This window comes from Aspergillus nomiae (genome assembly GCF_001204775.2).
Source record: "Aspergillus nomiae NRRL 13137 chromosome Unknown contig00056, whole genome shotgun sequence".
NCBI lineage: Eukaryota > Fungi > Ascomycota > Eurotiomycetes > Eurotiales > Aspergillaceae > Aspergillus > Aspergillus nomiae.
Genome location: NW_015378111.1, coordinates 90,746 through 116,504, shown reverse-complemented (window position 1 = coordinate 116,504; position 25,759 = coordinate 90,746). Strand labels below are relative to the sequence as shown.

General features: G+C 48.4%; 9 protein-coding genes across 9 annotated transcripts; 5 read left to right on the top strand and 4 right to left on the bottom strand.

Moving 5' to 3' along the window:
* Window positions 1–101: 101 nt before the first annotated feature.
* ANOM_002529 (ubiquitin-conjugating enzyme E2) lies at window positions 102–1,932 on the bottom strand (the record flags this gene model as incomplete). Its single annotated transcript, XM_015547786.1, has 8 exons — window positions 102–1,050; window positions 1,110–1,220; window positions 1,274–1,285; window positions 1,338–1,455; window positions 1,503–1,524; window positions 1,605–1,699; window positions 1,782–1,815; window positions 1,900–1,932. 8 exons carry the CDS (start codon window positions 1,930–1,932, stop codon window positions 102–104), a joined length of 1,374 nt encoding a protein of 457 aa, XP_015409212.1.
* Window positions 1,933–4,667: 2,735 nt separating this feature from the next.
* Window positions 4,668–8,865, top strand: ANOM_002528 (GTPase-activating protein LRG1; the record flags this gene model as incomplete). Its single annotated transcript, XM_015547785.1, has 6 exons — window positions 4,668–5,126; window positions 5,189–5,891; window positions 5,954–6,604; window positions 6,660–7,757; window positions 7,819–8,105; window positions 8,164–8,865. The coding sequence occupies 6 exons, from the start codon at window positions 4,668–4,670 to the stop codon at window positions 8,611–8,613; spliced, it is 3,648 nt and encodes a 1,215-aa protein (XP_015409211.1). The 3' UTR covers window positions 8,614–8,865.
* Window positions 8,866–9,843: 978 nt separating this feature from the next.
* Window positions 9,844–11,137, bottom strand: ANOM_002527 (uncharacterized protein; the record flags this gene model as incomplete). The annotated part of the gene is made up of 3 exons (XM_015547784.1): window positions 10,963–11,137; window positions 10,622–10,910; window positions 9,844–10,567 (listed from the first exon to the last, which is right to left on the bottom strand). The coding sequence occupies exons 1-3, from the start codon at window positions 11,111–11,113 to the stop codon at window positions 9,844–9,846; spliced, it is 1,164 nt and encodes a 387-aa protein (XP_015409218.1). The 5' UTR covers window positions 11,114–11,137.
* Window positions 11,138–11,409: 272 nt separating this feature from the next.
* ANOM_002526 (proteasome regulatory particle base subunit RPN10) lies at window positions 11,410–12,819 on the top strand. Its single transcript, XM_015547783.1, has 4 exons — window positions 11,410–11,563; window positions 11,622–11,660; window positions 11,712–11,931; window positions 12,006–12,819. Exons 1-4 carry the CDS (start codon window positions 11,535–11,537, stop codon window positions 12,561–12,563), a joined length of 846 nt encoding a protein of 281 aa, XP_015409217.1. The 5' UTR covers window positions 11,410–11,534; the 3' UTR covers window positions 12,564–12,819.
* Window positions 12,820–12,852: 33 nt separating this feature from the next.
* ANOM_002525 (trafficking protein particle complex subunit 4) lies at window positions 12,853–13,863 on the bottom strand (the record flags this gene model as incomplete). Its single annotated transcript, XM_015547782.1, has 3 exons — window positions 12,853–13,258; window positions 13,351–13,473; window positions 13,838–13,863. The coding sequence occupies 3 exons, from the start codon at window positions 13,861–13,863 to the stop codon at window positions 12,853–12,855; spliced, it is 555 nt and encodes a 184-aa protein (XP_015409220.1).
* A 2,208-nt stretch (window positions 13,864–16,071) lies between these two features.
* On the bottom strand, window positions 16,072–16,904 carry ANOM_002524 (putative O-methyltransferase; the record flags this gene model as incomplete). Its single annotated transcript, XM_015547781.1, has 3 exons — window positions 16,072–16,110; window positions 16,170–16,835; window positions 16,890–16,904. The coding sequence occupies 3 exons, from the start codon at window positions 16,902–16,904 to the stop codon at window positions 16,072–16,074; spliced, it is 720 nt and encodes a 239-aa protein (XP_015409219.1).
* Window positions 16,905–18,251: 1,347 nt separating this feature from the next.
* Window positions 18,252–19,136, top strand: ANOM_002523 (enoyl-CoA hydratase/isomerase family protein; the record flags this gene model as incomplete). Its single annotated transcript, XM_015547780.1, has 1 exon — window positions 18,252–19,136. The coding sequence occupies one exon, from the start codon at window positions 18,252–18,254 to the stop codon at window positions 19,134–19,136; it is 885 nt and encodes a 294-aa protein (XP_015409214.1).
* A 593-nt stretch (window positions 19,137–19,729) lies between these two features.
* ANOM_002522 (SNAP receptor SNC2) lies at window positions 19,730–20,955 on the top strand (the record flags this gene model as incomplete). Its single annotated transcript, XM_015547779.1, has 3 exons — window positions 19,730–20,087; window positions 20,304–20,535; window positions 20,619–20,955. Coding segments are annotated over 3 exons (396 nt in total), but the record flags the coding sequence as incomplete, so codon positions are not given.
* Window positions 20,956–22,153: 1,198 nt separating this feature from the next.
* Window positions 22,154–25,485, top strand: argEF (bifunctional acetylglutamate kinase/N-acetyl-gamma-glutamyl-phosphate reductase; the record flags this gene model as incomplete). Its single annotated transcript, XM_015547778.1, has 4 exons — window positions 22,154–23,368; window positions 23,482–24,558; window positions 24,636–24,876; window positions 24,932–25,485. The coding sequence occupies 4 exons, from the start codon at window positions 22,154–22,156 to the stop codon at window positions 24,985–24,987; spliced, it is 2,589 nt and encodes an 862-aa protein (XP_015409216.1). The 3' UTR covers window positions 24,988–25,485.
* Between the last annotated feature and the right edge of the window lie 274 nt (window positions 25,486–25,759).

Genomic DNA, 25,759 nt, shown 5'->3' with positions numbered 1-25,759 from the left:
GGATAAGCGTCGACAATAAAGGGGGAGGTCTCATGTGAACGTTTCCCTAAATTATGATATTAGGACTTGAGAACATCATGGTTTTAGTGGTAGCTGGAAGCTCACTCGGCGCTTTTTTCAACAGATCGCCGCAATGCCCTGTAATATATCTTGCGATCTTCAGGGGTTCCCCAGAAAAGCTTGGTCGCTTCAGGATGAACTGTAGTCCGTGGATCATATGGCGGGGATTCTTCTTCGAGTGCCGCCACAATCGCTTCGATATGATAACGCATTTCATCTGTTCTACGTGGGAAATAGCAGAGGACTCCTTCTCGGGAGACGCGAATATGAAATATGGGCGTCTCCACAAAGACGCGAGGCTGTTCTTCTGGGAAACGCGGGCTGATGTAGATCTTAAACTTGAAGATACCACCGTCCAAGTGGCTCATAGGCCGACCGAAGTATGTAAATGCCCAAAGGAAAAGATTCGTGTCGACAAGCTCAAGATCAACAGCGAAATTTCTCTGACGCTTGAGATCCTCAACGATATGTTCATACTGGCGCTGCAGATTTGATGCGATGCCCAGCTCTTGTTCCTTGACACCAATTCCCTCAAAAAACCAATTGTGTGTCTCACAAATGATTTTCTCTCTGAGCAAAACTATCCGCCGTCTTAATTCGGGGTAATCGAAGTGACCATCCATAGTATTGCCCTGACTTTCGAAAGGCATTCTCTGGAATCTGCGTTTCCGAGAGATATCCGAGTCCGCAGTATCAATCGTTTGGATGTAGGAACCGAAATACCATAAGAATCGTCTTTTGCGAAGGTCTGCGAATTTATCAACAACAGGTTTGTCATTTTCGCTCAGTTTTTGATCTTCTTCGTCAGCTTCATCGCCCTCAGATGCTCGTTCTGCAATTATCTTTGTACTTCCATTTGGCAAGATACCCAAAGACAACTCCAAAGGTTCAATGACTGCAATTCTGAGGTTTTCATGGCGAATCTTGGCATACAAAGAAAGCTCTGTTAGCATGTCCTCGGGCAGATCGAGGGGTAAGTCATCACCTTCTCTACGTAGGATACCTTCCACTCATTATCCTGTGCTGTGTCACTGTGCGCCTTATCGTACCCAGGTTCATTCTCATAGGGGTTGTTAGACAGCAGACTTTGAATGGAGATCAAGATAGACTCCAGGCCTTGTGCAGATGACCACTCCTCTCCAGGTTCCCCGCGCCAAGTGCTACGCCAAACCAGTCAGCTATAGCTACTCTGTAGGCTTTTGAAACGAATTACCCCAGGATTGACCTGAATTTTGTCAGTATATGAGCATGCTTGTCCTTTCAGGCTTTGTACTCACAAGCAGACTTTGCCCGAAGCATATATATTAGGATTGAACCGGCACCGTCCTTTATTTGTAGTCAAAGCTCGGACACTAGGGGGCTTTGCAGGATAGTCTGGAGCAGCCGTGGTGAGTCCTTTAAGCAAGTGCTCTTGTGTTCCTCTCACGGGACAGATTCCTTACCCTTTCCAAATGTGATCGTAAACTAGGGCAGTTTCTCACCAGTTAGTGGAAATAGGCTTGCGGTTTTGTTGTATTATTATGTGGAGGGCAGCGAATACGAACCTCAAAGAAACCGAACTGGTAAGGGGTCTCTGGAGGTCCGAGAATGAGGGCGCGGACAGTTCGGATGTCAGAATCATCGTAAGTCACAGCCAGAGCTTAGAATCCGAACCGAACAAATAATTGTAAGCTTAGCGAAACAATGGAATTCTTCCCCGGACGGTATGAATGAAGTCTTACATAAGTCTGCGCCTTGTTGTATCTGCTTGATTTCCTAGTATCTCCCCGGAAGAGAGCTCTCGTCAGTTGAAGAGGACTTTACAGGACACCTGTGGATAGAATAAAAGAGTCAATGTACCCTTGTAATACGAAGGAGCGCTTGATCGGACATTCTGTCATAGAAACAGTAGACAGTCGAGCTCTCATCAGCGGGGTTGATCAATAGATATGAAATTGAGCAGAGCGTTTAGATTGGAAGCAGATGACGGAGGAAGACAGGCGTATGTATGATCTTATAATGATCATTGATGGTCCAGCCCAAGGCAGCGCGGGGAACGACAGGTGCCTTCTCAGTGTGGGCGGGAGACTGTGTGAACAGTTATCGGGTGCGTGAATAGAGCATACAAGCCCATTGTTTTCTTTTTCCAGGCTTGTAAAACATTTTGGTTATTGCCCAGCATCCATTGTCTGTCAAGGAGTTTATATGAAGCTAACAACTGATGGCAGGTACAAACAAGCTGTAAGTATACCATTCACAGTGATGTAGTATGATAGTATAGAGAATAGCATAGCAAGCATCTCTGTTAAGGCTACGCTCTCCTATATGAGTCTTTGAGGTTGCGTTGGAATACCGCTTCTTTGTCGCTATTTGTCTACAAGAAAATGATATAGTCCATGCACAGCAAGTGTTCGACAAAGATACTGCAAGCCTGTGAGTAAAACGGTCAATAGATACTATATATTTTTTCAAATATCCGTTGTTGTATTGTAAGAAAGAGAGAATAGCCCTGTTCATAAAGGAAAAAGAGAAAAGCAAAGTCAAGGCGCCTAGTACTTTTCTTTCTTTTGCGGACAAGTGTCTGGAGTGGCTTATGATGTTGCTGTACGGAGTTACATATGCACATACAGGCATACAGAGTTTTCGGTATTTCAGTTTCACACTACGAAGGACTTGTACTCCGTACTGTATCTTAGCTCCGCACAAATCCACCCTCACCGCCTTCTTTGTGCGTGTAGATCAATTGTTGATGGGCCAAACAACCGAGATCCCCTGATAGCGCGGCATATTTCTCCTTAACCACATGTTGACGGAGTATCGCTAGGCGACGCCACTGACTCCGTTAAATACCCTATTCTTCTGGTGTAGGCATTAGGTAGCTGTCTACAGCAGCCAGCTCTCTACAACTCTTATCATATCTGTCCTAAAAGTCTAGGGTACAACCTAATTTCTATTTAAAGACTTGGTCACTATCTGGACCCCTGAGGATTTAGGGGGGCATTCATTCCAACATTCCTAAACAAGACTAGCTTGACAAAACAGTCGCCCCTGCTCTTCACACAGAGTATGACATCTTTGAAGAACGCTCCCCAAAAAGCAAAACTAAAACAAAACAAAATAAGTAAGCCCAGAAAAAATCATATAATACTATCCTGGTTCTAAAGAAACTATACAGCTTGAAATGTATCACAATTGAACACACAGTATATATGATCTTGAACAATTGTTCTCATGCCAACCTGGAAGGTGGCTCTAGTTAGTTGCATACCTTAGACAATGTCAAGGGTCCCAAGCTGACAGCAACTCCACTTGGCAACATACTTACTCGGACCGTCATTGTATGGGGTCATGACTAGTTTCAGAAATACCAAAACAGGTAACCCGCTGGCTGCCCCGCAAAAGAGAATAAATAAGGGGTCAAAGATAGGGCTAGTGTATCAGTGACCTTGTTTCCTTTATACCCTTACTCATACAATGTTCTGATGAAGAGTTTTTCTACTTTCTTTTTTTTGGGAGCTAGAATTACCTGCCGCACTAATCAAAATAATACAATATCTACTCTGTCCAAGTATCAGGTTAGGTTACTTCACTCTTACTCGACTTTTCTTCCCTTTTTCCTTCTTCTTTTGCTCCCACTGTCGTGTCTTTTCATGCCTATTTTGGTGGTCCTATCTTCTTAGCAGTACTCCCATCCAGTATCCCCTGTTGTAATTGTTACCGTGGACGTAGTAATCAGGCGCCCTGTCATATGTAGATACCTTGTACAGTAATTGATACACAGCCTACAGGCGGTAGTCCAGGCGGTGAGTGTATTTCACGTGACAGACCCTAGCGGGTAACCAGCAACATGAAGCATAGGGGGGCACAGCGCCAACTGCCAGCAGGACAAGACACCCACTTTGTCAAACACGCGATCTCCTAATCTCCTATAACCCTCTCTCCTTATCACTCTCTTGTTTTGCAGTACTGGACTCTGTAGTTCACTATCTTCCGCCCCCCTCCGTGTTCTGAGTTTCCCAGGGCTTGGACTTATCGACCCTCTGTTGGTGTTTGCAGGGAACCAGGAATGGTTGTGATTCCGGCCAGTCTACTACTCCGCCGCTTGTTGGTCTCACTTTGAGCTTCAACGTTTTCAATCTCGCCGCCCTCAACACGGGCGCCTGCGCTTCTAAACGTCTCGATTTTAAATACGCTGCTGCATAGGCCGGTGGTATTGTGGAAGGATATATTTATCAGGTCGATCACGCGCTCCCATTCCGATTCCTCGAGTCACCACTAGAAGTTCCCCGCAAGTTTCATCTACATGGCGTGAGGTGAGTCGTTACGGAAGGTCCCCCAAATAACTTTAAAGAGCCCCGTGAAAGAAATCTCACCGTTGTCTGACCTATGCTATTACTCCTGTCAAAGATGCGATAATCCTTCATGACTTGTTCTTAACTACCCATTTCTGCAATCTCCCGAATAACTCTGTTTATTCCCGCTCCAGTCCCTTGTCTCGATAAACCAATTCTCTCTGATCTCGGCGGCAACCACAAACGCGACCCTTTCACGCATTGAAACGCCCAATATCCTAAATTACTTGCAGATTCTTTGCCAACAACTGCGGAACGGCGTAGTTTCATACGGACATGCCTCCCGGCGACGTTCCTTTGCCGGATAGCCTCGTGCCGGGCAACGGGGCTGTCCGCCCCACGTTGAATACCAGTGGCTATGGTGGAGGTAACCAGATGCAAACCCCTACATCGCCTGCGGATAACAGTATTCCATTCGACTCGCCGCGTGCAATAACCGGCGGTTGGAGTGCATCCGGAAACAGTCCTGTGGATGGAGCCCAAAACCCCGATGGCCGTATAGGTCGAAGATACGAGTCAAACAATTCCAGCCCAAGGGACCCCTCAACTCCGCGCGATGCAGCTGGCTATTGGGACCGATCAACTCCGCGTGATCGAACACGCCCTAGCGCTCGACCAGTTACAAAGTCACCAGGTGGCTCGTCAAGAATTTGTAAAAAGTGTGGTGAGCCCCTCACAGGTCAGTTTGTGCGGGCATTGCTTTCGACCTACCACCTGGAGTGCTTCAAATGTGAAGTGAGTTTCTGCCGCTACTCTTGCATGTATTCTGTTTTCGTGACTAATATATCACGGCGTAGGATTGTGGCCAAATCGTAGCTTCCAAGTTCTTTCCTGTTGATGCGGAAGATGGGAGTGGGCAGTACCCTCTATGTGAAACAGACTATTTTCGGCGATTGGACCTCCTCTGTCATGAATGCGGTGGTGCCCTGCGAGGCTCGTATATAACGGCCTTGGATCGAAAATATCACATTGAGCATTTTACCTGCTCTGTTTGTCCGACAGTCTTTGGCGCGCAAGACTCTTACTATGAGCATGAAGGCAAGGTATACTGTCACTTCCATTACTCGACTCAGTTCGCACAGCGGTGTCACGGTTGCCACACATCGATCCTCAAACAGTTCGTGGAGATTTTCCGTAATGGCCAAAATCAACACTGGCACCCCGAATGTTATATGATTCACAAGTTTTGGAATGTTCGTTTAGCTCCAACTGGCCAGCCACTGGAATATCCTGAGGTAGAAGCCGATGCTACTGACGAGCAACGCAACCAAGTGCGGGAGGAAGAGGATGTGATGGAAGAAAAAGTGTACAAAATATGGAGCATCCTCTCAAGTTTCGAGGAATCATCAGCAGCCTGCATCTCAGATATGCTTCTTCATGTCAGTAATGGTACTTATGTGGACGGAGTTCTTGTTGCGAAAAAGTTTATTGCACATGTCGATGTTCTTTTCTCCGCGATCGACCAACTTGCAGCAAACATCAAAGCGCAAGGCATGAAAGGTGAGTGGTATATTACTGTGAGTGTCAATTCATGATATTGTGGAACTAATCTCGTTATGTAGACCTCGCCTATGGTCGTGAAGCAAAACTTCTGTGCAAGAAGATCGTCGCTTTCTTTGCATTGTTATCGAAGACTCAGGAGACCGGCGTTCGAAAACTTGGTGTCACTCAGGAGCTTCTGTCTTTAGTGACAGGTCTTGCCCATTATTTGAAGCTCCTCATCCGTATTGGTTTGCAGGGTGCTCTTAAGCTAGAGAGGGAGAAGGAGACGCCAGAAGGCCTGCATCAGTTCTTAGATCATCTTGGGGATCTTGAGGCACTTCGGCCTCTTGAAGAAGAAGTGACTACAGCAGACTTAATGGCTAATGTCGAAGTCCTTGCTGATCAACTCTCCGACTGCTGTGCTGCATGCAAGGAGCCCATAGATGACGAGTGCATCAAGCTTGGAGATAACAGGTGGCATATAAAGCAACCTCACTTGACTTGTACAACTTGCCAGAAAGATTTAACTGCTATACCTCAGGATGCGTTGTGGAACCCTAAGGATAAGCGCGCTTTCTGTAACAGTTGCGCATCTGAAAATGGCATTGCGCATGAGACACAAGGAGGGTTCACACGAGTGACTAAACTCCAGCAGTTTGTCTTCTTGCTGCAGGTCGCTCTTGCACGGCTCCTTACTGTCCTGCGAGCTGGAGGTACTATTCCAGCATCAGGTATGTTGCTAATGGGAAATTGCTCTTCACAATTCAGTTTACTAATCAATTTCAGATGACGCCAATCTAAAGTCGCATGATGGGAGTGACAGCCAATCTACTCCTGGAGGCGAATTGCGTAGGTCAACGACCAGGTCGAAGTCATACTCGCATGCGAGTAAAGAGGGTACCGAAGAATCTTCCCTTGAACAAACTGTTGGTGAAATGCGACGTCTAAGGTCGATCCGAAACGAGCGCACTCTATCAACGACTTACAAAAAAGCACGGGCGTCACGAATCATCGATGGGCCAGAAGGACGAAGCGTAAGGCCAGGTTCATCAGGCGGTGAAGGCACAGATCCTCGTGGTCACGGGTTCCAAATTGTAGAAGAAAAAGACGCAAACGGCGAGACGGTTACTGAGCTGACATTTGGCAACCAGGACGCTCTCACTTTGGATGACATTCCAAGGATCGTTGCTGCCGAACAGGCTAAAGAGCAACGCCCCAACGCATACAAGCATGCAGGGACCAGGCTTGTCGGGACCACCGAACCTCTTCCGAGATACAACTATGGCCATCAACGCGGTGTGTCCGGGGCTGGTTTGGAGCGGCATCTCATGGAACAAGGTGGAAGGGCCAAGAAGTACTTCTCAGAACTATCTGCGTTGGAGTATTTTATCGTGCGCCACGTTGCGGTACTGTCTATGGAGCCTTTATTGGACGGGCATTTCACTTTGGAGGAACTCCTTTCCTTTATTGAGTCCCGTAAGCCAACAATCTGGAATATCTTCGGCCGTGCCTTCAATAAGGAAGCCAAGAAAGGCGGGAAGAAGAAAGGCGTTTTCGGTGTCAATCTAGATTTCCTTGTTGAAAAAGAGGGCACAGAGTCTAGTCATGGTGTCGGGCCAGGCGCGCTTCGCGTTCCTGCTCTAGTTGACGATGCCGTGTCCGCCATGAGACAAATGGATATGTCTGTGGAGGGTGTTTTCCGAAAAAATGGCAACATTAGAAGGCTCAAAGAGCTGTCTGACCTGATCGACAACAAGTACGAGCAGGTGGATTTGACAAAGGAAAACCCTGTGCAAATCGCAGCCCTCTTGAAGAAATTCCTCCGCGAGATGCCTGACCCGCTCTTAACCTTCAAGCTGCACCGCCTATTTGTAGTGGCACAAAGTGAGTTTTCCCCCTTGCAATTCTCCCCCCACAATGGATAGTATTCTGACGTATATTACAGAACTATCGGATCCAGAGAAGCAAAAGCGGGTTCTTCACCTTGCCTGTTGCCTGCTTCCCAAAGCTCACCGAGATACAATGGAAGTTCTATTTGCCTTCTTGAATTGGACGTCATCTTTCTCGCACGTCGATGAGGAGTCAGGCAGCAAAATGGACATCCACAATCTTGCCACTGTGATGGCCCCTAACATTCTGTACCCGAATACTAAGAACGGCACCGTTGATGAGAGCTTCCTAGCAATTGAGGCTATCAATGCGCTTATCACATACAATGATACTATGTGCGAGGTAGGTTGTTTACAGCATGTTCTCGGTGTGTTACAGATACTAATTCCGGATGATCCAGATTCCTGAGGATCTGCAGTCGGTTCTCACAGACACCAACTTTTTCAAAGAGAATTCCGAAGTCACCACAAAGGAGATCCTGAAACGCTATGGAGATATCGCGCGCGGGAGCTTTTCCCAGAGGCCAGTCAATGGCGGCGAAACATTCACTATTACGAATCAAAATCGGGGAGCAAACATCCCGACGTCTGCTCGTATCGAGACGGATCCATCCCAAGATGCAGCGACACAGTTGCAAGGCTCTGTACGTCACGTACAAGGTCCTCCCGGTCATGCCCATTCGGCTAGTGGTATCCCACATGCAGAATTAGTGCCGGCGGCGACAAGCGATAACCGTGAGCGCAGCATCAGCAATGGCAGTCAACAGAATCCGGTACAACCAGATGCCCAACCTCAACAGCTGCCCTATAGAGCTCGCCCGGGAGCAGGGCCGATGGGAGTTGCCAGTTGATAATTATGCTACTGTCACTTGCTTCAAGGACGTATATCGATCAATCCTCGTTTTCCCTACTTCTTGGTGCTCTGAGTACTGTTGGTGTATCATTGGGCCGTTCAGCGTTCTTTAATTTTTGACAGGGTTGGGTTCTTTTTCTTTTACATATATCCTTCGTGTCTCGCATCGCAATAATTCTCAAGACCTAAGCCAAATAGCCCCACGCTTGCTGGCTATCACTTCCGCTAGATGCCCTCACCTCTACCCTTTCTTGCCTATTCACTGCCTAAAAGTGCAACATCATCATTATAATGGTGGGCCTGACTCTTACCTCTTTGCATCTTGTTGTCCTTGGGGAACCTATTGGTTGTCCAGAGTGTCTTGTCTATCATTGCTTACTACACACATTTTGGTACCGGAGCGTCCCTATCCCTGATCTTATTGCATTCCAGCTGAAACCTAGCGTGAAATGTGCTCGACCTTTTGAGTGTTTTCTTTCCATTCTGATCCGTTCTACTCTGGTGTTTCGTTTCTTTTCTCATCACAGTGTTGTGAGAATATTGTTTGGTTTGTTTCGTTTTCCAGCCAATTCAGAATGGCTGCAGAGATACCTGTGCTGAGTTTTCTTTTCTACCTTTGACTTGCTCACTTGCATCTTACTTATTCAGCCTACTTGCGCTGATATCCCGAATTGTCTGTGTTTGGTCCAATTACATCCATAATTCCATGAGATGTTTAGATTACATGCAGTTGTGAAATGACGGGAATTCTTCTATTTCCATCTTCATTCTTAATCCTGAATATTCATAAATCCAATTTAGCGGTCCTTGTGTAACTTCGTTCTGAAAGATCAGAGTACACATTCTTGCGGCTGCAAAATAATTCAATCATGACCAGCACGGGATACGTGCTAACAAAGCTCAATTCACTAAATCACATCCAACTAGCCGGAGGACGATGATACCAAACTCCAATGATATAACCCTTAATCAAAAGAACTCGTCAATAAAAGGAGTTCAACCTATTTTAACCGTGCCGATAAAGCAGCAACAAGAAGCCACTACAAAGCCAACCAATTCTCTAGACCCAATTATGCAAGGCAAGATAGAAAACGCCAATACACCCGCTCCAACTTAAAAGCATCAGAGTTCACACATGTTTCCGTAATGAACTCTCATGGCAGATTCCAGGGAATGTCAAAAGACTATAGATGATAGGTCCCTTTCTGAAAGGGGAAATATAGAGCATTTAAGCGCGTTTGCGAAGGACCCTTCGTCCCGCTGTCGGAGCTTCACCTCCTACGGGGGCGGCGGCTTTCCTAGTAGCCGACGCGGTGCTACGTTTGGCAGTTGCGGAAGTTGCTTGGCTATTTGCGACGGCCTTCTTAGCTGTGGAGCTAGCGGTTGATGCGGCTGTCACTTTCCTTGCGTTTGCACCCGTTCGCGTCGGCTTGGTGACGGTTGTACCAGATGATGTGGAGGACGAGACACTGCCTCTGCGCTCAAGCTGACGGGTGGCGGGTCGTGGCAAGGGTGACCGTGTCGTCGTCTTAGATGCCGTAGTGGCCCGACTTGCTGGTCTCCTGGATGCTTGCGAAGCGGGTCTGCTTGCTGTTGCTGCAGACGGGGTGCCCTTTGTGGTACGGAGGCGCGCACTTTCCAGGGATCCGGCCAGGCTAGCTGGCGCCGCCTTTAGCGGACTTGAAGGTTTTAGTGATGGCATCGGCCGCGAGAGGTAAGATGAATTCTGAGGTTTTTCGGGGGACGCGCGAAGCGGTGATTGTGGATATGTCCTAGAGTTTGATGATTTCGGAGAGAGAATTCTGAAGTCTGCCCCTCTAACTTCTTGGGAGACAACCCGCGAAGTACCGGCAGCAGCGCCGGGCTTAGCGCGTCTCTTCGGGTTTTTGAGTACATCAAGCTGTTCTCCTGCTGCAGGGGCATTCTCCTTATCGGAGTAGAGACCTTCGTGGCTAGATTATCAGGTTAGTAAAAAGCTCGTCCGGAATATCGCAATGTCTGCGTACCTCTGTCTCTTCGTCCTGCGCGGACTCGGGCTTGCAGCAGAAGCCTTCCGCATTGCAGGCTTGGCCGAGATAGCTGCAAAACGTGACCCTTTAATCGGGCTAATGAACTTCCTCGGTGAGGTATTCTCTTGCTGCGCCCGGAGGGCGGCATTGTGCTTTTCCAATAACTCGCCCATGTTCACCTTCCGGAGGGCGATGGGGATCCGATTAATGCGTCTTTCAATCCGAGCCCGGAGATCATTTGCTTGGAGCGCATACTGCGCGCGAAGTTTACGAGCCCGCTCGGTGACTATGATATGTCAATATCGGCAATCGGGGAATGGTACACATTAAAAACGTACTCTCCAGCTGCAGATTATCAATAAGTGCCTGTTTTTGGTTTCGGGTTACCCGGAGCCTCTTTTTAGGAGGACTGCCGGTAGGCGTTCTAGCTTCATCGACGGGGTACGCGTCGTCGTCGCGAGACTTCCGCTTGGACGTAAGGGAAGCCATGATAGTGGAGTAGCTGATTCAATTCTGAGGGTTCGAGAGTGCGGACGAGGAAGTCGCTAATTATGGTAGATAAATGCGGTATTTTTGTGTTGGGTGGAGTTGTCAGAGAGCGAAGAGGTGGCGTGCGTTGAGGTGGGAGTGGAAGGAAAGCAAGTATGCGCTTGTTTTATGGGGGATAAACAACCGCTGACTTAATTTGTGGTTAGTCCCGATGGGGCGGGCAGTGTGACATTGATCTCTCGTTCTCGAGCTCCAACTCTCCTCCCCCCATCACCGCCATCATCATCGTCTTGTTACCCCATCTTCTACTGCCCCGCAGACCTCTTCAAGATCGAGGAGAGCTTCATTAACACTATCTTATTCTCTCTTTTTCATTCCCTTCTATTATAAATCTATTGAATTCCGATAGACCGCCGCCAAGATGTCGTCGCTCGAAGCAACCATGATCATGTTCGTCATCTCCCGTTCAACGCTCTAGCTCCGTACAACCCAACTAACTCACCTGCAGCGTGGATAATAGCGAAAGCAGTAGGAATGGGGACTATACGTAAGGGCCGCTCTGAGGTCAACCCGTTGTTTCGTTGCTAACAGCTTCCAGCTCGACAAGATGGCAAGCACAGATCGACGCCGTCAGCGTCATTCACACCGCCAAGATGCGCGTACATCCCCAGTCAGCCGTCGGACTTATGAGCATGGGTGGAAAGGGTCCTGAGGTTCTGTCGACGTTCACCTCCGACTTTGGTGCTATCCTGGCCGGTCTGCACCGCACTAAGATCCATGGCACTACCCACCTTAGCTCCAGTATACAAGTGGCCGGTGTATGTCTTTACTCTATGAACTTTGGCAGCGGGGTCTTTGGCGATAAGGATACTAACCATACGCTCTGCTACAGCTTGCTTTGAAACATCGTTCCGAGAAATCCCAACGCCAACGCATCATCGTGTTCTCGTGCTCTCCTATCGAAGAAGATGAGAAGTCATTGATTAAGCTGGCTAAGAAGATGAAGAAAGTCAACGTATCTATCGATGTCATCGCCTTCGGAGACCTCGAATCCGATCAAACCAAGAAGCTGGAGGCGTTCGTCGAGAACGTCAAGGGTGGCGACGGCTCACACCTGGCCATCATCCCTCCTGGTCCGAACCTGTTGAGCGAGGAGCTTCAAATGACGCCCATTCTGGGCGGTGATGGTGCTGGAGCAGGCGATGCAGGTGCAGGTGGTGAAACCGGTGATTTTGGATTCGAAGATGCGGCAGAGAACGATCCCGAATTGGCGTTCGCCCTACGCTTATCCCTGGAAGAAGAGAAGAACCGGCAAGAAAAGGAAAAGCGGGAGCGAGAGGAGCAAGAACGGAAAGCCAACCTGGATAACATTCCGGAGGAAGGACAATCGGGTGAATCGAGCGGGAGCAAAGATAAGAAGGATGACGGTGACAAGATGGACACCGCGTAGAGAAGGAAGCTTGAATAATTTCTGGAGGACGAATCTGATGCATACCCGGCGTTTTATCAATGTGCTTTCGTATTTTCCTGTATTCTAGAAAGCGATCCTAGGTGATGCGCTTTTGGAAGGATGTGATTGAAGTCTATCGTATGTTTCATGACCAACAAGCACGAAAAAGAAAATATGTAATTACAACCAGGACAATCGTCATCAAAATGCGTCATTAACGTCACCACAAATCGACCTTCCAGCAGTCTATTGCCTCCAACACGATCAAGAGAAGAAATCAAAGGAATGATCAGGTCCTCCCCCTCAACCACCCCGCCAGATGTCGATCGAACGCCTCACACCTGACCGGCATTTCGAGTTGATAGAACGGGTTCTTCATCACATAGTCCGCATACAGCTCGTATACCTTCTTCATAACAACATCGATATTCCCCATCATCGGATCCGTGAATAGAAGGAACTTTGTCCCCGTCAACGTCTGGAAACATGTCAATCGGAACTTATCCGTTTCAAGACTTTCGAGACCCGTCGCTGGGATCCCCGGGTTGGGGAATGTGAACGCTGATGCCGGAGTAGTGGGAGTGGGCGTGCCAGGGGTTGAGGGGATATTGGAGGAAGTCGTCGGGGTAGTTGCTGTCGTGGAGGCCGTCGAGAGGGGGAGCTTGGGAGTTATCGTGCGAGTGATGGCATGAACACTACGCACAACACAGAGTCAGCGGTCCAGTTGTACATAATTGCGTGATCGGGGATTATCTCGAGCAGGATGAATTCAATCCAACACACATACCCGTGAAATGTACCAGCCAAGACGAGATAATCATTTGTAGAAAGCTTGCGCAGGCCGGGCTGGAATTCGCGCTGGTAGACTAGACCACCGGCTTTATTGATGATGATGAGCGAGAAGACGGCCCTGGATCAGTTGTCAGATTTCCCGTTCGTTTTGCGTGAGTCGAGGGAGCTTGACGGACATGGTGGGTGGGGATTAGGTAGACAGGTATATCTGAGTTCGGTGACAGATTGCTATTATTTGTGCGACATCGCCTGGGTAAACCAGGGGTCTCAGGGAATTGGTGATGGTGGGATTAGGTTTCTGGAGTGTTTTATGGCATCATTATGGTTTATCTGATCACCCCGAAATGTATGGGCGGATAGGATGCGGAGGTGGAACTGCCTCAGTGTAGGGCCTTCGCCCAGCCATCGGTTTTGGTTTGTAGTACATTAATTTTAAGCTAAACTTCAACAATTGGGGTGATAGCTCAGTTGGGAGAGCGCACGACTGAAGTTTCAACTCAGTCACCATCTGGTAATCGTGAGGTCGCTGGTTCGATCCCGGCTCGCCCCATATCTTTTTGTGTTTTTTCCTCTCTGTAGAGGAGGAGGTTCTTTCTACAAGACAGTCTGCATGGGCCTTGAATCCTCATATGATCAGCATTTCTGAGACCCAGTTACTCTCGTAATACGGCTCTGGAGCGCTGAGCCATTAAAATTCCTGTATATCTTTTTAAGACCTGTTTACCACGGCGCAAACATAATAACCTACTTCAGATATTAGTACCCTTGGGAGTCCCTATGTAATTATGAAGCTCCCTCCTCAGAAGCCCTCTCTCTCATGAAATTCAAACTTATTTCTACCTCGAGAAGACCCTTATGGACAAACTCATCCGAGGTGTATGTGTGCATTAAGGCCTTACTCTATCGCCAAGGTAAAGTAAATAAGGACCTTGGTGGCAACGTTCTTTGCGCTGAGATGGAAGCAGCGGGGCTGATGAACAGCTTGTATCGTCATATAAGGAACCTGTAACTGCGCGGATATATATACATAAGGATAAAATTTAGCAAGAGCCTCCTATGGCTATAGCGGCCGCATTTTCTCATGAGCTGCTAGGGTATATACGGGCAAGTGATGCTAGCGAAGATAAAGTTGTGAAAGACATACTCAGCCAGGGGGTCAGTATTCTAAGTCGAGCTAGGTACACGTTTTCTAATTGTAGCCGTTCTTGATGCCGAGTCCACAACTGGAGACAATGTAGTAAAGATGAAGTCTAGGTGGGACAGCGATGAAGATATTGAGATCCTGGGGGGACTTAACCCGATCGGCTATGTTGTTGAGCGGAGCGACCGACCCTGTTTGCAAATAGCAGGAAGGGGTGGTGTGTGATGGCCGCTGGTCTCATGTGAGTTGTAGGTTTCAGTGATAGACGGACTACAAAAGCAGACAATCTTCTGTCCCAGCATGCATAGAGAGAGATCACATCTATCGGTATTGACCACCTCTAGATAAAATTTCCGAGTGATAACGGCATCGCCGTTGCATACATATATCGCTTCTACCACCAAGTCATTTGGGCTTTCTTACAACGTCACTCTTTGGAAGCGAAAACTGCTTCACGATTCGAGGGTCATATGTTTGGTAAGGTAGACAGATTAACGTGCATTCAGATTCGTTCTTGCCCAGTTTAATTTCCTATGAGCCAGCCCACGTTGGGGAATTTCATTCCAGCTTAGATATATATTTCTCACCACTACCAGGACGGTCGGTAGGTTCTGCCATGAGCATACTCTGGTTGAACCAAGGATAAGTAGCTTACATATAGTCAAGATAGTTAGTAAGGGCGTCCTAGTAACAAGCTATGTACCTTTGTATACTACATCTGGTAGCCATCGATACAAGAACCCATGTTCGTGGAGCAAGTGCAAGCATTAGACTCTGCATCATAATGCTAATATGAAAGCACATCATTCATCAAATGGGGGGTGATAGCTCAGTTGGGAGAGCGCACGACTGAAGTTTCAACTTCGTCCCAGACACCACATGGTGATCGTGAGGTCGCTGGTTCGATCCCGGCTCGCCCCATTACTTTTTGCTTTTATACGCATTATTTTTGATTCAACTAGCTGCACCGAACCAGGGTATACTATCTGCTGCTGCTTCATGAAGTCCTTCAATCATTTTCCTGAAACCCTCTCTGTTGCCTACACCCGTGGCAGCCGCCCATTCTTGGAACGTCGGCTGGCGACTTTCATACATTGCAGAGGCCATTTTATTTGCACAGGTAGCGATCAGCAACAAATCGGCGTACACGGGCAATAAAATCCCAAATTATATATAACCAGCGAGCCAGCAGGGTCGTCATTGCGTTGGTCGCACATGACGATCCAACACAAGAGTTAAGGCATCCAATGTGCCACCTCCTTGACATATTGGAAATGAGCCCTGACTATGTGTGGGGTACGCTACATTACAGCATCAATAACCACTTAATTTTGCCCTACTGCAGAGACTACACCCGTGTGAGATGTGTACAGTACTTGCATACCGATACCAGCTGATAGAGACAACGGAGTTGGCCGTAATGTCTCATCATTAACATGGTATGCCTATTAACTTCATGTGACCAACTGAAAGGGAGTCCCATCCAACTCAGAAAGCCCAAATGTACATATATTCAACTAGCAAAGTCTACAAATCACAGGTGAATCGACCATAAGCAGACAAGCAACGAACCAATCACTGATCATTAACAACACTGCTAACCTCAACAATGCTCTGTAAATAATCAGCACCTACGACCACACAGATATTCAGGTACAGACAGGGTAACTTACTGGGCCACGGTCAGAGGTAGTCTCAATCGACTCAGTCTCATAACGATAAGACCCGCCCTGCCTTCCACCAGATTTCACATACTCAAGATAGGCAGGAGCACCTGGGAAATCTGTGTTATCAGCAATGACCTTGGAGCCCTTCCTGAATAAGCCTAGATCTTCGCAAAGCTGCAGATCCGGGAGGTAGAATTGCTCCCAGTGGTCGAAAAAGGCTACATCCACGCCCCCCTTGTTCAACTTCCCCTCTTCGAACAATATCCTCAGTGAGTCTGCAGCTGGTCCCTCGAGAACATGCACGGTGCTCTCCAAGCCGGCTAACCGAATGAGATTCCGCGCAATACCGGCGTTGACAGGGCTCAGCTCAAATGTGTACACATTGACATCAACTGCGCTATCTGCATTGTTAAGCTCTCGCAAAATGGCACCCCAGGCGATGGCCGAGGCACCGACATATCCACCAAATTCAATTAAAGTCTTTGGGGGTGGCTGAATCTTTTCTATTTGCTGCCTGGCAGCTTCGATCTTGGCGTTTTTGAAAGTCATCATGCGGCTTTCGTCCGCAAACGTGTTGATAGCTTTCACCAGGTCCCAGGGCTTGCCGGCGTAGGTATCCTCTGACTTGGAGAAGATGTGCTCATGGAGAGCCTTGGCCTTGGCCTCGATAATCTGGCGTCTATAAGGATTATAGTACTATGCGGGTGCATGAAGCATTGGACCTACTTCTTCCTTGGACATTATGGATGTTGCTGTTGATGACTGATGGGAGTTGATAGATAGAATTGGATGATTCTGAAGATTTTAGGCCAAGGTTCTTCGTTCTCTCAGGGAAGGCTATGTATTTATGTCTCCAGAACCTCATACTTCGGAGTTTACAGACTCACACCAGCATATTCAGGCTCGGACAATATCACCCAAAGTATACAGAGTCGAGTCGAGTCTTACGTGTGCAAGAGATAGCAGTGATGACGAAATCTCCAGGTCAGTCCGGCAAGCCACGGGCATAATATAATGAAGCCCATAACCCGTGCCTCATGGAGCAGATGAACCGAGAAACACGACGGTCATAGACCAGGATTCCAGCATTGCTTTGGCTACCTACCCGGCCTCCGTAGCAGCAGAGTGACAATGACTGTGCCCCGAATAGAATCCATAAACTGACCAGGTAGTAAGGTACTGTCACTCCTGACAATGTAATGTAGCTGGGCATAGAGATCGCCCAAGTATCTCCGAGATTTGCTTCGGCTTTTCGGCTCTGAAGGTCGTAACTTCCAAGGTAGTACTAGTGTCATTCGGCGTCAATAACCAGATCGGATCAATGGACCCTTTACTACTCAGTCGTAGTAGGGCATATCCAACATGCCTAAGGTCTTCCAATCAGGACTATGTTCCACAACTTCCGGCAGGAGCCTTGGTGCTATTGGGCATATAGGTATTGAGGTTATTTTTACTCATTTGCTGGGAGACAGGAGCTGTCTGCTGTAGCACAAGTGGAAGCAGTGTATCGAGTAAATGTTGGGTATCAATACTCAAAACGATATGAAGAACTACTAAACAATGACATAAAAAGTACATAGAAAAGAGGTAATCTTTCAACTATTGAGTAGAGTGAAGATAGCCTGTACAGCAAACGAGCCATGGGGCAAGCCGCTACCGATGAACTCCTGATGCCTACCTAAAAGGTAGGTAGGGAAAAAAATGGGGCGAGCCGGGATCGAACCAGCGACCTCACGATAACCAGGTGGTCTTTGAGATGAAGTTGAAACTTCAGTCGTGCGCTCTCCCAACTGAGCTATCACCCCAATTGATGGAATTTGGTACTCCAAAAGTGTTACACAAAGGACAAGAAATGTGAAAGAAGGAAGAAATTACGAGAAAAACGTGACGCAAAAGATGCAAACAAACTACAAGCATGTGATAACTACCGTTGTCAGTTGATTACTATACTTCCGAGGCTTTGGAAGACATCGGCTAATCTTTGGGGGAAATGTGTTTCAACAAGAAATATCCTAGAATCTACATGTAGTATATAACTCTTTCAAAGTCAATCTGTTTCAAGTACATATTCAGTGATATACAGCGACCATGACGACCCTTTTTACCGTTCCAATTTCGTCTACCGGCGGCAGCTTCGTCTGCTCCAACCCCACTACCTCAGAGAAGGAGAAGAACATTTACCTACTCACCTTCACATCGCCGAAGGATAACAGGCTCACCCCGACATTTATAGAAGCCTTCATACTTGCATTGGATATTATCGAGCACAGATACCCCAAAGGCGTGGTGATTACCACCAGTGGCATTCCCAAGTTTTATAGCAATGGACTAGATCTCGAGCTTGCTCTCAGCACGGAGGGCTTCTTGGACAAGTGGTTGTGGAAGCTGTTCCGCCGATTCCTGACGTTAGTAACAGCTCTAAATGGGCTCACTGTTTCTTCCTTGACTGAATATCATGTTAACCGCAACAGATATCCCATGCCTACCATCTGCCTGTTGAATGGACACGCTTTTGCCGGCGGTCTCATGCTGGCCATGTATCATGACTATCGGATCCAGAACCCCTCCAAGGGTCTTCTGTGCATCAACGAGTTGGAATTTGGAGTCCCCCTCCAATCACCCATGATGAGCATATTCCGGGAGAAATTGACACCCTCGTCTTTCCGGAACCTTATCCTCGAAGCCAAGCGGTTCGGAGGTCCCGACTCCGTCAACGCCGGTCTTGTAGATGGTCTGGGCGGCCTGGAAGAGGTTTTGACGCTTATCCGGGAGCGAGGACTACAGAAGAAAGCGGCCACTGGCATCTATGGGACCATGAAAGAGGAAATGTACCGTCACTCACTGGATATCCTGGATGGTCATGCTGCCAATCTGGAATGGAGGGAGCAGTTGGAGGACAAGAAGGATCAGGCGCAAAGGGATGGTCTGAAAGCTGTTGAGGCTTTTGAGAAGCAGAGGAGTGCGAAGCTTTGAATCTGCGAAACTGAGATTCAAATGGCTCAGATAGAGGGTGATTTCGGTATATAGCTTATTGTATTTACGTTCATAGCTTCACCGATATTAGAATTTAATTGTATACAATTCCTCCATTCGAGATTTTGACACCTGCATGATGGTGGATCACCACGTGAGGCTGTGGCAGTTTGGTGAAGGCACAGCCTCTTTGCCACGGCATTGGTAGGGTTCAGCCACGCCAACACATATTTATAGTAGTATTAGGCATAGTGATTTGGCAATTGGTGTCAGTGACCCAATTGTGCCTAATGGAGATCTCTCTTGCTAGGAATGTTTGCTAATTTTAAGGTGGCCACCAGCCTTTTTCACTGCACACGAGTGACGATACTCCCTCCAAAAAAGAACTTGTTTGACGGGACGGACTCTTTTCTTTATTTGAACCCGCATTTCTTTGTCCGCCATTGGTGTTCTTATAAAAATAGCTGCCTGGGCGTTTCTTTCCCAATAACTATTGAAAGGACAGAATCACGTGATGGTTTCCCCGACAGAACCGAAACAACCGTAATTCCAAAGGCGGGCGGCGATTCATCACACCCTGTCAGCTTCACGCCAGTAACGTTTCCTACCCTTTCCTTACATCCATCATCCACCCGACTCCCAAAAAATCCGGCCCGTTCACCCGAGGCTCTCATCGCACGCCTGTTCGCGTATACTACGTCCTTGATATTTCCTCATCTCTCGCACCTCCGTGAAAGGAGAATTCAGCAGACTCCGCCTTCCTCCCGCTAGGCATCTGGTGATCCACCAGGTTCCCCGATCTCAGTTCTGAACGCCTCGCATTTATCGCATCAAACAACCATGTCTGAACAACCCTACGACCCCTATATTCCTTCTGGCTCTACTACCAACGCCCCGGCCGGGGCTAGTGCTGCGCAGAATGGCGATCCCAGGACAAGGGAAATCGACAAGGTATGTTGATTAGCTGTCCCTATCACATCCGTTATGGGAATCCTTCTCTCTAGTGGTACGAGGGGTGGATGGCTGTCTATGCTCAAGTCTCCCTTCCAGACTTGCATTCTCAATGATCGCATACAGCATACAACCCTAATATTTGGCGTTACGCTTATTCTATCGGAATGGAACATTATAGAAACTCATGCTAACATTAAACTTCTGCTGTAATAGAAAATCCAGGAGACTGTGGATACGATGCGGTCGAATATCTTCAAGGTTTCCGAGCGTGGTGAACGTCTAGACTCCCTACAAGATAAGACCGATAACCTGGCCGTATCGGCTCAGGGTTTCCGTAGGGGTGCGAACCGCGTGCGGAAGCAAATGTGGTGGAAAGACATGAAGATGCGCGTATGCTTGGTGATTTGTGTCATCCTCTTGCTTGTGGTTATTATTGTGCCTGCCGGTAAGCCCTACCTTCTGTCCTCCCACCCGGTGTATTTCCTGCACGGAAAATACGATTAAATGCGCTAACTGGTGTACGTTTAGTTGTCGCCACCAAGCATTAATGAACACAGTGACGGTCACGTTTGTCTTGGGAATGGATGTTTTTTTCAGCTGGTTTATCTGTATTTGAGACGGTGAAGCTTCGATTTCAGCCACTAATACCTCCTGTTTTTCTCGGGCGTCCGCCATGTTGGTTCTCACGACTAAACTCTTGTCTCTATACGCCATTGACGCTATGAGCCGATTGAATATCGGACGAGGCCATGCCCTATGATACGTCGACGGTGAAGATGTAAATGATACTCTGCTGTTTTCTCGAGCTCGAGTATGCGAGCGCGATTTTTGTTGTTTTTCCTTTTGTTTTTTTTCTTATGTGACTTTTCCTTTGTGTGTCGTTCCCTAGCCTTTAATGAATAACCCTGTGTGTATTTCCTCTCATACCCATGGATTCATTACGTCGTAACAGCTCGCGTCTCTCGGTTATTGCAGCACCAGTCATGAAGTAAAGACCGAAGTATATTTGCTCTAGGTTGCTAGTGACATTTAGGGTATATACTCCCGTGGGTACGGAGTGCAAGGGTTAAATGCTAGTTCACGGCTGGGGTCTTCGGAGCAAAACTTGCAGGTTATTGACCTATTGACTACGGAGTAGGGAGGAGTGGATCAAACTGCTTAGGCCGGTTTGATATATTAGGTAAACGATCAGATAACGAAGGACCCAGTGCACTACGGGGGGACACCAGAAGATGGGACATGAATCGAGCTCCATTCTGAGGGGAAAGAGCGACGTTTATTCGCTGTGGGACGTGAAGAACCGAGTTGTAAAACACCCAGGCGAGATCTGATAATCCTAATAAAGTCGGCTGGTGCTAACTGATTGGGGGGAGATCCACGGCATCCTGCAATATCATGATTTTCATTACGTGGGATGGAGACCGTTGGGGCCCAAAAAAGAGTGAGATAGAACGCTTCTGTGATTCATTGCCATTTTCGTTTCTCTGAGTCACGCCGCTCACATAATAATCATCGGCTCCGAAAGTCGCAAAGCCAATTCAGGTACCGGGCGTGCTAGTATTGACTTGCCGATCGACCAATTTTCTCTCCTTCCTGCTGACTCTCACTCTGCTGCCACCGGGTTCTGCTCCTTGATTACTCTGTTCTCCTTCAGTGGTTATTGCAAATCCCTCAGTGTCAACACTGGCGTTTCCTGTTGGCTTTTGGGCACGGAAATCTCGTGATTGAGGGAAATACCAGGGCGTGACGAAGGCCAAAATAAAATACGCTAGTGAGTGACCGCCCCCGAACATGTAAGGACCCAAGGAAGCAAAAAAGCCACTCCGAGGGCGGATGGCCGACGATAAAGTCTTCCCATACAATTGATTTCTTGGGACTTGGGGTGCGGCAAATTCCTGAAAGCCCGCAACAACTCCACTTTTACTTTCTTTTTCCCTCACTACTTATTACTCATACCACCGGCCTTGTCTTTCGTCTTCTTGAAATACTGACCTTCTCGCCCCCCCTTCCCTCCCCAGACTCCCAGACATAGGCCTTGAAGCTGCCGCATGCTGGTTGGCAAGATGTTCTCCCTTCGTACCGCCGTGCGGAGAGCTTCAACCAGCAAGCCCCTCCGAGCCTTCTCCGCACCACACGCCGTTTCCTCCGCGAGACTAGGCGCTCGTAACTCCCTCAAGGCTTCCGCCGTCCCGTTGCTGCAGGGTCGTCATTATTCCCGCGCCGCTGACCCCCAGCTTTCGTCGACTCGCTCCACGGTCGTCCAGCTGTTGAGCAATATCGGCTCGAAGCGTGAGGTTCAGCAATACCTCTCTCACTTTACGTCGGTTTCCTCTCAGCAGTTCGCTGTCATCAAGGTCGGCGGTGCCATCATCACCGAACACCTCCAGACTCTTTCCTCTGCTCTCGCCTTCCTGAACCATGTCGGACTTTATCCGATTGTTGTCCACGGCGCCGGACCTCAACTGAATCGCATGTTGGAAGACGCCGGTGTGGAGCCGCAGTTCGAGGATGGTATCCGTGTGACTGATGGCAAGACCCTGGCTCTTGCTAGGAAGCTCTTCTTGGAGGAGAATCTGAAGCTGACCGAAGAATTGGAACGCATGGGAGTGAGGGCCCGCCCTCTCACTGCGGGTGTCTTCTCAGCCGATTACCTCGACAAGGAGAAGTATAACCTGGTCGGCAAGATCAATGGTGTCAACAAGAAGCCAATTGAATCTGCTATCGAATCTGGCTGTCTCCCTATCCTGACCTCCATGGCCGAGACCCCAGATGGTCAGGTTCTGAATGTCAACGCCGATGTGGCTGCCGGCGAGTTGGCGCGTGCACTCCAGCCGCTCAAGATTGTCTACCTTGCTGAGAAGGGTGGACTCTTCAACGGTGACACGGGTGAGAAGATTTCCGTAATCAATCTCGACGAGGAGTACGACCACTTGATGACCCAGTGGTGGGTGCGTCACGGTACCCGTCTGAAGATTAAGGAGATGAAGGAACTTCTCAGTGATCTTCCTCGCACCTCGAGCGTTGCCATTATCCACCCAGCCGATCTGCAGAAGGAGCTCTTCACGGACTCTGGTGCGGGTACCTTGATCCGCAGGGGCAACAAGGTACACATCAAGACTTCTATCTCGGAGTTTGAGGACCTGGACAAGCTGAAGGATGTTTTGATCCGCGACCGGGAAGGCTTGGATGCCCGCGCCACCGTGGAGCGCTACGTTGAAGGATTGAAAGAGCGCGATTTCAAGGTGTACTTTGATGAGCCCATGGAGGCCTTGGCCGTTGTCTTGCCTCCCCAGCAGGATGCTTCTTCCCCCTTGGCTCACTTGGCTACTTTCACCATTACCAAGTCGGGATGCTGACTAACGTGGCCGACAATGTTTTTGCCTCCATCAAGAAGGACTTCCCCAAGCTTGTGTGGACTGTTAAGGAGGACGACGAGAACCTGACTTGGTTCTTCGACAAGGCCGATGGTAGCCTGAGCCGCGAGGGCGAGGTCCTCTTCTGGTACGGTATTGAAAGCGGTGAAGAGGTTAAGCAGTTGGTCCAGGAGTTCAATGAGCATGGCCGCCAGATGTTCGGTGATATCAACCTCGAGTCGAGGTTGCACCGCGCTGCCGCGGCCGCCACCAACATTGGCAAGGGCTTTGGCGCCAGCGGTGCTTCCGCTGAGCAGAAGCGGGCATTCTCCTCCAGTAGCAATGCCCTGCGATCTTCTCGGTTTGGACGCCCTTCGGTTTTCAGCAAGAACTCGGCTCGGGCTTACTCCACTAACCCTAACCCACCCCTTGGCGAGAAGAACATGTCGAACACCCAGCCGTCCAAGGTTGCTCTCATTGGAGCCCGTGGCTACACTGGTCAAGCCCTGATTAACCTGCTCAATGCCCACCCCCACATGGATCTGCGCCACGTTTCTTCTCGCGAGCTGGCTGGCAAGAAGTTGCAAGGTTATGAAAAGAGAGAGATCATCTACGAGAACCTTAGCCCTGAGGATGTCAAGCGCATGTCTGCAAATGGCGATGTTGACTGTTGGGTTATGGCTCTGCCTAACGGTGTCTGCAAGCCGTTTGTTGAGGCTGTCGACCAAGGCTCGGAGAAGGGTAATGTCATTGTTGACCTGAGCGCCGACTACCGTTTCGATAGCAACTGGACCTACGGTCTGCCTGAGTTGGTCTCCCGCTCTAAAATCGCCCAGGCATCCAGAATTGCCAACCCTGGTTGCTACGCAACAGCGGCCCAGGTTGCAATTGCTCCCCTTGTCCCTCACCTCGGTGGACAACCTACCGTTTTTGGTGTTTCCGGATACTCGGGCGCTGGTACCAAGCCAAGCCCTAAGAACGACGTGGAGAACCTTACCAACAACATCATCCCTTACAGCTTGACCGATCACATCCACGAGAAGGAGATCAGCTCTCAGCTTGGCACCAACATTGCATTCATTCCTCATGTTGCTGTTTGGTTCCAGGGCATTCATGTATGTTCACTTATCACCTTGCTTCTTTCCCTTGTTGTTTTCGATTGTTATTCGGTAGCAGAACTAACTCCATCTAGCAAACCATCAGCATCCCTCTCAAGGAGGAAATGTCCTCCCGTGATATTCGCAACATCTACCAGGAACGCTATGCTGGTGAGAAGCTTGTGAAGATCATCGGCGAGCCCCCGGTGGTGAAGAACATTGCTGGTCGCCATGGTGTTGAAGTTGGTGGATTCGCTGTTCACTCTAGTGGCAAGCGCGCAGTGGTGTGTGCTACCATTGACAACCTGCTGAAGGGCGCAGCTACTCAGTGCCTCCGTAAGTTTACTATTTGCCTGTCATCATTAATTTATACCGTGCTAACTATTGGCAGAAAACATGAACCTCGCTCTCGGATATGGCGAGTACCAGGGCATCCCTCTGGAGTAAACAATCTTTAGTATACTTGTCCCTATATCCTCAATATAGCGGGAGTGTAGGTATATGAACTGTTTCGTGGACGAGGATTTTCGTTTCTTGAATTGAACAATGGTGTCATCTTTCTCGCGTGTCTCATACCCCGGGTGTCTCTCATCGGTTGCTATGGGTCGGTGATACTCCGCAAAGGGTCTCTTGCCTCAATCTCCATAGCCAACTTAATCATGCCTTATGTTTTCTTGAATACTTGGTTTCCCACTCATAGATGTCTCCGGTTTCCTTGTTCTCAACCTGCATGGAGAAGGAATACTATATCGTGCCTGCAAAGGGGATCGGTGCTTTTCGAAGCAAAGAATAGAAGGAGGATCAAAAGCAATTCGTCCCATAGTTCTTCGGTGTATTGGCTCTTATATCTCGCGTTGCCTTTTTCTTTTCTCTTCTTTCGGTGCTTCTGATACGGATATAAGGGAGTGGTCTGTAAATCGTTTCTAGGATGGTGGTATGTATAGTACTGATCTTTCGTTCTTATTTTCAGTGATCGATTTGTATAATCCAGCTTCGTATTTATCATACTTTCTATCAAGCTCCGATTAATTGTCCTGAGCATCCTGGCGGTCATGTGTCCTAGCGGCCTCAGGATCCCCATTGCGGCCATTGTTGTTCTCAGGGCTTCTGTAGTTCCCCAAGTCCATGCTTTTAAATGTATCATCCTCTCTCCATAACCTTACCAATTCTTCCAGACCGCATTCAACAGTAGTAAACTCCATGTTTGCAACTTAACGAG